The sequence below is a fragment of the Helianthus annuus genome, chromosome 14 (assembly GCF_002127325.2).
Source record: "Helianthus annuus cultivar XRQ/B chromosome 14, HanXRQr2.0-SUNRISE, whole genome shotgun sequence".
NCBI classification, from domain to species: domain Eukaryota; kingdom Viridiplantae; phylum Streptophyta; class Magnoliopsida; order Asterales; family Asteraceae; genus Helianthus; species Helianthus annuus.
In genome coordinates, this window is record NC_035446.2 from 166,692,685 (window position 1) to 166,702,662 (window position 9,978).

The 9,978-nt window shown below is 35.2% G+C and overlaps 1 protein-coding gene across 1 annotated transcript; it reads left to right on the plus strand.

The window, feature by feature from the left end:
* Window positions 1-3,468: 3,468 nt before the first annotated feature.
* Window positions 3,469-5,075, plus strand: LOC110904878 (omega-hydroxypalmitate O-feruloyl transferase). Its single transcript, XM_022150754.2, has one exon. The coding sequence runs from the start codon at window positions 3,687-3,689 to the stop codon at window positions 5,025-5,027; it is 1,341 nt and encodes a 446-aa protein (XP_022006446.1). The 5' UTR covers window positions 3,469-3,686; the 3' UTR covers window positions 5,028-5,075.
* Window positions 5,076-9,978: the final 4,903 nt, after the last annotated feature.

Below are 9,978 nucleotides of genomic sequence, written 5' to 3' on the forward strand. Positions count from 1 at the left end.
TTACGCGTCAGTAATCGGGAGCCTGATGTATGCTCAAGTCTGTACTCGCCCAGATATCGCTTATATTGCTGGAATGCTAGGCCGTTATCAGACTAATCCTGGCCTAGATCACTGGAAAGTAGCTAAGAAGGTCCTTAGATATCTGCAAGGGACAAAAGACTATAAACTGACTTATAGAAGAAGTGATCACTTAGAAGTGGTAGGTTATTCTAATTCTGACTTTGCCAAATGCAAAGATGACAAGAAATCCACTTCGGGCTACATCTTTATGTTAGCAGGCGGACCTATCTAATGGAAGAGTCATAAACAACAGTTAACTACAACTTCCACAATGATGGCAGAATACATTGTTGTTTACAACGCAACCTGTCATGGAATGTTGCTTAGAAATCTGATCACTGGACTCAAAATAGTTAATTCCATTTATAGACCATTGAAGCTTTACTGTGATAACTCAGCTGCTGTTAGTTTCTCGAACAGTAACAGTTCGACTGGAGCTGGTTTATATCTCGATACAAAATATTTGTTCGTACGTGAACGAGTTGAGGAAAATAATCTTTGTATTGAGTATATTAGTACTAAAGATATGCTTGCGGATCCGATGACTAAAGGTCTCCTACCTAAACAGTGGCGAAGCTTGACATGTTCGACCGGGGGGTCGAAAACGTATATACCCAAAAATTTCTATAGAATCGGGGGTTAAAAACGTATATACCCAAACATTTATATACGAAAACTACATATATAACACTACTGAGCGAAAAGTTCGGGGGGTCAGGCGCCCCTCCCGGCCCCTTCAAAGCTTCGCCAATGCACCTAAAGTTTTCGAAGAACATGTATCGAATATGGGACTTACTAAAGACCTTATTTAATGGCATATTATACTAGCTTATGTTTTAATTAATAAAATTTCCTTAGTTTGATTTTGTATGTCTCTAATATATGTTCTGCCGGTGTAATGACATATAGACAAATATAAATACAAATCAGACGCTAAAGGGCTTATAAGTATTTTGATCATAACTATTAGGTTTTAAATTGAGGCTATAGTATGACTAATGGGGGTCCTGAGTCGAATGATGATTCAACGGCTGTATTTCTCTGCTATAGTTCTTGGTTTAAGGCTAAAATGAGTGTTAACTCCTGGCCAGGCTCATCTAATACTCATGATAAATGATTACTCGGCTAAGTGGGAGAATGTGAGATTAAATATATTAATGTTATATTATTTAATCTTGTAGCCATTATAATCATTTATATTATATAGATCAAAATATGTTAATAAACTATTAATAATTAGTTGGTAATTGTTGATGGATCATATTACTATTATTAATTAATTAATTAGGTTTCCTCTTGAGTGTATATATAAGGAGATCATTAGAGAGTTTAAGGGTTAGACAGTTACACAATTGTAGAGAATCATACAACCCTCATAACATCATTCTCGACTCTCTCTCCTAACCGAAGCCAAACCTAGTTTCGGTTCATCACCATCATAACTTTACACCCTAAGGAGGAACCAGATCATCCTGACAAGTATGTCGAACTCAATGGCTGCATCTCTGACTGGATTCTCTGCTGGCCTGTCTGCTGTAACAGGTATGTTATTCATGTTTTCCATAATGTTTAAACAGAACTGATCAACATTTAGCACTAATCTTGTGTTAATTCTTGTTATATTATAACACATTATCAACACAAGTCGCTTATATCTTAATCAAAAAAGACCTTAAGCACAAAGATATCCATCATACAACTAGATCATTAGTTGATTAGTGATACTTAACTGGTTAGCGCAATAACCAGCCGGGTTAAAAAGAGAGGCTTTGAAAAAAATTAATTAAAATATTGCTATACAGGTGGTTCACGGTATGATGATTCTGACTTGTAAAATCTAAAAGAAGGTGGTCAAATTTGGTCCAACACATACGTCATGTACTGGTAGAGTGTCCTGCACTTTTCTACATGCTATCTTTTTCCCCCCAAACAATTTACAGTGTTTTATTTATAAATTTTATTATGCGACTAATTCCAATATTTATATTTCTTTTTTCCTTTTTCTTTGGTTGGCCCGTACAAAATTTATAATTAAAATAACGTATATTGTTTCTAAGAGCATTCATATCCATTTACCATATTTTCACCCTAAATTATACTAAAACACATTACATTTTCTCTTTTCTTTTCAATTAAATAATATTTTTTATACCTTTATCATTACCTTTTCTCTCTCCTTCACTCACAATCACTTTCAAAATATATTAAAAAAATTAAAGGGGGTAAACAGTGTCCCCCCAAATATACAGATGAACAGTAACATTTTCTCACTCCACTCACAACCACTTTTTATACTCTTTACATTATAAAACTTCACACACACAATTTGATGGATTAGATGTGAATGCTCTAAGTCCTTAAATTTGTTTTTCATAAATAGGTTTATTTGTGAAATATTTTTGTATTGTTGCAGTAATTTATCTCAAAGTTACATTTTTACCAATTAAAGGCTGACTTGAGTATCAAACAAAGTAGGAGAAACTATTGTTATAGTTATTTCATCTCAAGGTATATTTTTACAATAAAAGGCAAATTAAAGTATCAAACAAATTAGGAGAAACTTTCAAATATTGTACTATTGATGTAGTTATTTCATCTCAAGGTTTATTTTTACAATAAAAGGCCAATTAAAGTATCAAACAAATTAGGAGACACAATTCTTTTGTTTTTATTATTAATTTCTAATATATCTTTTTTTCTACAAAGATTCTCGTTAAATGGACTTGACCTTATTAAGAATACAAACAATTAAGCATGCAAACAAACAGTCCATCCGAAAAGAATGCACATATTATATGCATATATATTTTTGGTTTAAAAATATTGTATATCTTTTATGGTTTGTACTAGCATTTTTTCTATTAATGATCACTACACTATTGACAATTTTAGTTAAGAGTTTCATAATTACTTTGTGATATCATATCAAACATTGTTTAGGTTCATGATAATGTTTATTAATAAAACCATGTTTTTTTTTCTTCAATTGGATTGATATAGGTCAGAAGAAGTAGTAGAGCATCTTTTATGATAAAATGTGAGACCAAACAAAATAATTTATTTAAAAAATTAATGTCCACCGTCTCTCCGCATTATAAAAATCATGCAGCAGATTATATCAATTATTGGGAAATCAGCTAAAATCAATATCTTAATCATATTATCATTATCATATTCACTAGAGAGGCAGAATAAAAAAAAAACATAAAGAAAAGAAGTAAATTAATACAATACCATCGCCGAACAGACAAAAAGCAATAATCCGAGCTGTCATTCATTTTTTTTGTTTTGTAATTTTATTTAAATTTCTAAAGTTATGCCAGGAGAATCTTGCGAAAATCTTTTGCAGTGGTCACAGGATTTGTGTTGTTATACATATATATACATACACTTTCCCTTAAAAACCACACACCAAACATTACACATTCTCTTTATATCCATACCTTACTCCTTTCATCAACAACTACCATCCTTAATTAGTATTAAACACACACACTACACATTCATTTTCATTTACATTTACATATATACATACATACATGCATATATATGTAGCTATAGCCACCCACACTTTATAACAAACACATTTGGTTGTTAAATTTGGCTTCAAGAAACTAACAACCACAATGGGTAGTTGTGTACAAGTGAAAGCAGCTACGTTAGTCACACCTTCAGATCCAACACACACACATGTTCTCAAACTGTCTGCTATCGATTCGCAACTGTTTTTACGGTTCACTATCGAGTACTTATTAATTTACGAGTTCAACGGTATGGAAAAACAAGACATCATTAACCGTGTAAAGGCCGCTTTGGGTCGAGCCCTAGTCCCTTACTACCCGTTAGCAGGGCGAGTTAGGGCTCGACCAGACGGTTCGTGTCTTGAAGTTGTTTGTCGTGGACAAGGAGCGGTTTTTGTCGAAGCGACAGCCGATTTTACCGCAACTGATTTTGAAAGGGCCCCACGTTATGTTACGGAGTGGAGGCGTCTTTTAGCGTTGGAAGTGGCGGATGTGCTAAAAGGCGCTCCACCGTTGGTGGTTCAGCTGACGTGGTTGTCAGATGACGCTGTTGCTCTTGGTGTTGGGTTTAGTCATTGTATTTGTGATGGGGTTGGAAGCCTTGAGTTTCTTAATCTTTTTGCCAAGTTGGCTACCGGCGTTCGGAGTGGAACGATGACGTCGTTTAAACAAGAAACGACGTCGTTTATGACCGGTTTACCGAAACCGGTCTGGCAAAGACAGTTACTCGATCCGACGTCGTTTAAACACGACGCGGTCGAACACCCAGAGTTTAAACTTGTAACTGACCGTTGCAAGTTTATGACTCGGTTTGAACCTGACCGACTCACCCCCACCTCGGTCACATTTCACGAATGGAGGCTAACCGAGTTAAAAAATTCCATAACTCAGACAAGTCAACTCAGATTAAACTCAGTTACAACATTCGAGGTGTTATCAGCCCACATTTGGAGAAGCTGGGCTAAGGCATTAAACTTCCCACCGAGTCAAACTCTTAAACTTTTATTCAGCATCGACATACGCAACCGAGTCAAACCGAGTCTACCCACCGGGTACTACGGTAACGCCATCGTACTCGGTTGCGCACAAACCACCGCAAAAGACCTCACGGAAAAAGGACTAGCCTACGCTACCGAGTTAATAAAAGAGGCGAAGAACCGAGTCGATGACAAGTATGTAAAAGAGGTGGTTAACTCAGTGAGTTTGACTGGGGCGAGTTGTGTACCCGACCCGGTTGGCGTACTGATTTTATCACAATGGTCAAAGCTGGGTTTAGAGAGGGTTGACTTTGGGATTGGAAGGCCAGTACATGTGGGGCCGGTGTGTACCGATAGGTATTGTATTCTGCTACCTGTACATGATCATAACCGTTCAGTGAAGGTGATGTTAGGTGTGCCGTCTGTAGCCGTTGACAAATATCTTGATCTGATCTCAGCCGTCCAATAAAACGCCTGACTTTTTGCTAATTTAATTTATAAATTTTTAGTTGGTTAATTTCGTTTTTATTGTTTGATTCTAATTTATGTCAACGTGCTTTCTAAAGTTTTTTTTTTTTTTGGTATAAAAAAGTACAACGAAAATGTAATGGTAGTGTCGTAACACGTAGCGGAATAATGACGCTTGGACTTCATAGGAGTTGAGTTTTTTATGCTTGATTATTATAAAGATTAGGAATATCTGGATTTATTAACTTTTTGAAATATTCAGATTTTGCAAATTGGTTTTTTATTGGTTCAAAGAGAATATTAAAACATTTCTTAATTTGTTTGGTTAAACGTAGTAATCCATATTTATTGTACTAAGGTAACTAATCATAATATGTTAATAAAAAATATATTATGCATGACTATATTTTAGACAGTCACACAAACTATATATTTATACAAGCTTAATTTAGCATATGGTAAAAAATATATATATATATAAAAAAAATTCAAGCTCTCTTGTGTGTCTTTTAAGCCCACATAATTCAAATGTGTTTTTAAAAGTATATATAAGTATAACAGAAATAACATTAATAAATATGATATCATACAAGTTTTTATCTAAACACCCTTATAAAAAAGTTTAATTAAAACTTACATATTAGATGGTTGGTCGTGTGCACGAATTCATTTAAGGTCTTACGTAATATGAGTTCTCTTTCGAATATTACACTAGATATGTATCGAAAAGCAACTCTAGTAACTCCATCATACTAAAGGCTCAAGCAATCTAGATTCTCTTATCTCTTCTCTAAGGTGATTCCAACGTCGTTTGTTCGTTGGGAGAAAGAGACAACCTTGGAGATTCTGTGAGTTGTGAAAGCATTTTGTTCCGCATTGTTCATAGAATATTTCACGCATGGCGGCCCACGTATACGATATTCGGCATCACGAGATAATTCTTTATGCAACCACTGTTGATGACAATGGTTTTTGGGTTTTTTGGTGCTCCATCTTTTAGCCCATTATATATTTTGGATATTGGGCTTTTAGTAAAGCTTGTTGTTTCAAGTGACTTATTCTTTTGGGTTTTTGGTGCTCCATCTTTTAGCCCATTACATATGAGTTTGTTTCGAATATTACATTAGATAACTCAAAACTCAAAGTGGCTGTTATACTAATTAAACTGAAACGAAAGTTAAATATTCTAGAGAAATATTTTTTATATTTAAACTAAAAACTAAATTTGTTGGCAATATTAAACTTGAATGTAATGAGGAAAACTTCCATGCAAACAAAAATCTAAACTGTAAGCAGATCATTAAAAACTCAGGCCCAATTTAAGCCCATCAACCCAAGGCATTCGTTTCAATTAGCAATCCAGATGTACTATATCCTGATTCCTGTGACATGTAGTCATGTACTATCTGGATGCCAGCCACAAATATATAGGGTTGTTCACGAGCCGAGCCGAACTGAGCGGACCTTTGCTCAGTGGCGGACCCAGGATTTTATTTTAATGGGGTCCATTTTCGGGTCGGTCCTCGTTCGGGTCGAGTTAAAGTGAGGTTTGAACTAGATTTAAAAAAAAAAGAAAAATGGGCTTATCAGGGATTGAACCTCTGACCTCTTGGTGGAAAAGAGAAAGATTTACCACTCCACCAGCTTTCTTTTCATTTCTATGGTGTCCACCTAATTGTATTTATGGGGTCCATATACAATTTAATATACCGAATCTACTATTTTTTTTACAAAGACTGGGGTCCGGGGACCCCGGTGGCACCAATGTGGGCCCGCCCCTGCCTTTGCTCGTGCTTGGTTCGTTTACAAATCGAACCGAGCGGAGCGGCTCATTTAAAACCGAGCTTCAAATCAAGCGAGCATTTTCTGAGCACTAAATATTCCGAGAGAGCGTCGAGTGAAATTCGAGCGATTTGGACAACCGTGTCACCCAATTTAAATTTGCTGAGAGAGAAAGTGACAATGTTGGGTCTCAAGTTATTATGTCTTTAAAAACAGACACATTTCATAGTATAATATTTTTCTTATGAATAACAATGTTGTTGCCAAAGAGGTGATGATCATATTGCACGAACAGTGACATTGAGAGCAAGAGACGACAACCTTTGGTTGACGACCAAATGCATTCAAAAAACATGTCAATGACCACACATAAGATTCAGTAATTTCTTTTGCAGTTAGACCAGCTCCAAGATTGACATTATGAAAATGATTATCAATACCAGTGAACGGTATAAAAACTATTTTGTATCTGCTCAAAAAATAAATAACTAATAAATAAGTAAAACAACTAATAATAACATTAAAAATGATAAAAAAAATATACTATAAACCTACTTATTCGTTTTGAAGTTGCATCAAATGATATTACATCACCAAAAGCCAAATAATTCTGTTTAGAAACTTCGTCCGCTCAAAATAACCCTGTCAGACAACCATTTGAATCTACAGTATGTAACACCCCAAAACCCGAATGTTAAATTTTGAGCATGTTTTGTTTTACACGATGTGACATGGTAACTAAGTTAGTTAACTTAGTTATAGTTACAAGTTAAATATTAGGAATGGAATTTTTGTGACTAACAATTAACAAATTTCAAGGGTTAAAAGAGATAAATGGAAAGTGTTTTATTTAAAGGAATGAAGTTGTGGCAAGTATGGGAATATGGTGAATCTTGAGGGACTTAGGGTGCCAAAATGGAAACTAAAATTTATTAAACAAAATATCACAAGGTGTGTGTGTGCGTGACTTCGATCAGGAGAAAGAGCAGAAGGATGAACCCTAGCTCTCAAGAACATCAACACAAATGTAGCCCAATCAAAGCTAAAATCGAATGGAAAATCATGCATGAATGAAGAATTAGCATCACTCAACATTAACAAACATGTGGTAAGTTGTAGATTGTTATTTGGTGAACTTTTAAGAAATGGGTTATGAGCAAATCCGTGAAATTGTATGAAATTAAGCATGAATGGGTGTTAGAATCATTAAATAGAACATGTGTTATGCAAGATTTTGAGTAATTTGATGTTTTGGGGTGAAACCCACTTGTAGTAGTAGAGATGATGATATGAATGATTATACATGTTCAATACTTGTGTGATGTTGATATTTGATGTTGTATGTAATGAGTAATTGTTAGATAATGGTATAAAAGTTACATGATTCTAGTTGAAATTGATGATCCATGTTATGAACTAGGAAGAGTATGCATAAAATACTTGTACTATAGGCTTAAATGATGGCATGCACACCAAGTGTTTGATGAAATGCCCAAGTGATGTTAGGATATGAGAATTTTATGAAAGGGTTTGACATTTATGAATGAATTGGGGAATGACGAGGTCGGTAGTAAACTAACTTGAATAATGTGCCTTAGAGGAAATTCATAAGAGAATTCGGGTTGAATGTATGTGATGGTCAAGATTATGCATTAGAAGCTTGTACGTTGTGCTTGAACGGGCGATGCTCGCCATGTGTTTTTATTAATCACTTAATTTCAATCAAGAAGTGAATGTGTACTAAATATATAATATATGACCATGCTAGTAAAGGATGATGTTATGAATTACGTTAGGTTGTCTAACTGAACAATGTGGTTGACAATTCATGTCGTATGCGTGTTAGTGAAAGTCAATGTCGATAAGATTTGGAAAATGTGTATTAATATGAATAAGAATGAGTACTAACATTATTATGGCATGACGACATGAAAGGATAGGAACCACACTAGCATGGACCAAGCATGGAAGGCTAACGGGTCGAAATGAGGCAAGGAAGCGGTTACGAACATGGATGCACGAGGTAAGTGATTTCCGTAATCACTTCTTATTTTGTTTAAGTAAGGTAGTGTTAGTTAATTGAGCATGATGATGATTGAAATTTGATATGGTTTTGGTTGTATGAAATCGGTGAAGACATTACCATTTGGCGATATTGACTAATGAATTGTTTGTCAAGTATTATGCATTCACAGGATGATTAGCGAAAGGAATTATGTTGCTATTACTTAGCCAATTAGTGCACGAAGTATTAAAACAGGGCATAGCTTTGATCCGAGCCAGGCATGTGCGATTAGAGATGTAGTTAAGTCGTGGGAGTAGTCAAATGTTTAAGGAAGCCCTTTGTAGTAAAGGATGGAACAAAGTTGACAAAAACGCCCTTGAAGGGTAAATCGGGCTAACGATCTTAAAAGTTGAATAGAAACAATCTATTTGATTAAGTGAGTGTTTTGGAAAAGTAGGAAAGCGAGTAGTATGATTTTCGTAAGCCAAGGACCTTAAAATGCGCAAATGCCTTTAACGGGTCAAAATAAGCTCTTGAGCGAAAATGGGTTAAGAGGATGCAAGACATCCGAGAAATTTATCTTTTATGATAGACAAATGTTGAAATTATTAGGTTCATAAGAAGTTATGGTCAAACAAACAAGTTATGTAGATATATGCATGAACGGGTCAAAATTTGGTAAAAGGGTAATAAGCCGAAGGTTTAAAAGTCATAAAGTTAGGTAGTCCAAATGTTGGATTTTCACTCCATGTGATGGAGAATTAAATTACGATCGCGTAGGAAAAAGAATCGGGTAAAATGGATCAAAAACGAGAAAGTTATGCTTGTTTTCGTGAAATCGAGTCGTGCTGAGAATTATACACCACCAGCTGCAACATTCTGTCAAAACTAGGCCATGGCGTAGCGCGACATGGAAGGCCCCAGGCCGTGGCGCTACGCGACGGGGGTCAGTTTCGCGAAAATCGTTTATTTTAACTGTTGATGCATTGCGAACCCGTTTGGACCGTTTTTAAACGCGTATAAGCTAAGAATGATTAGTTTATTCCTTGTTTTAGGGAAAGTAGATACGTATGAAGGTATGTATGTATGTACGTATGAATATAAGTGGTATGTATGAATGAATGTATATGTGTATGTATGCAAGTAGGTATATATGAGCGTATGC

Coding starts and splice junctions, on each gene's coding strand:
- LOC110904878 (XM_022150754.2), top strand. CDS start 3,687: ATGGGTAGTTGTGTACAAGTGAAAGCAGCTACGTTAGTCACACCTTCA.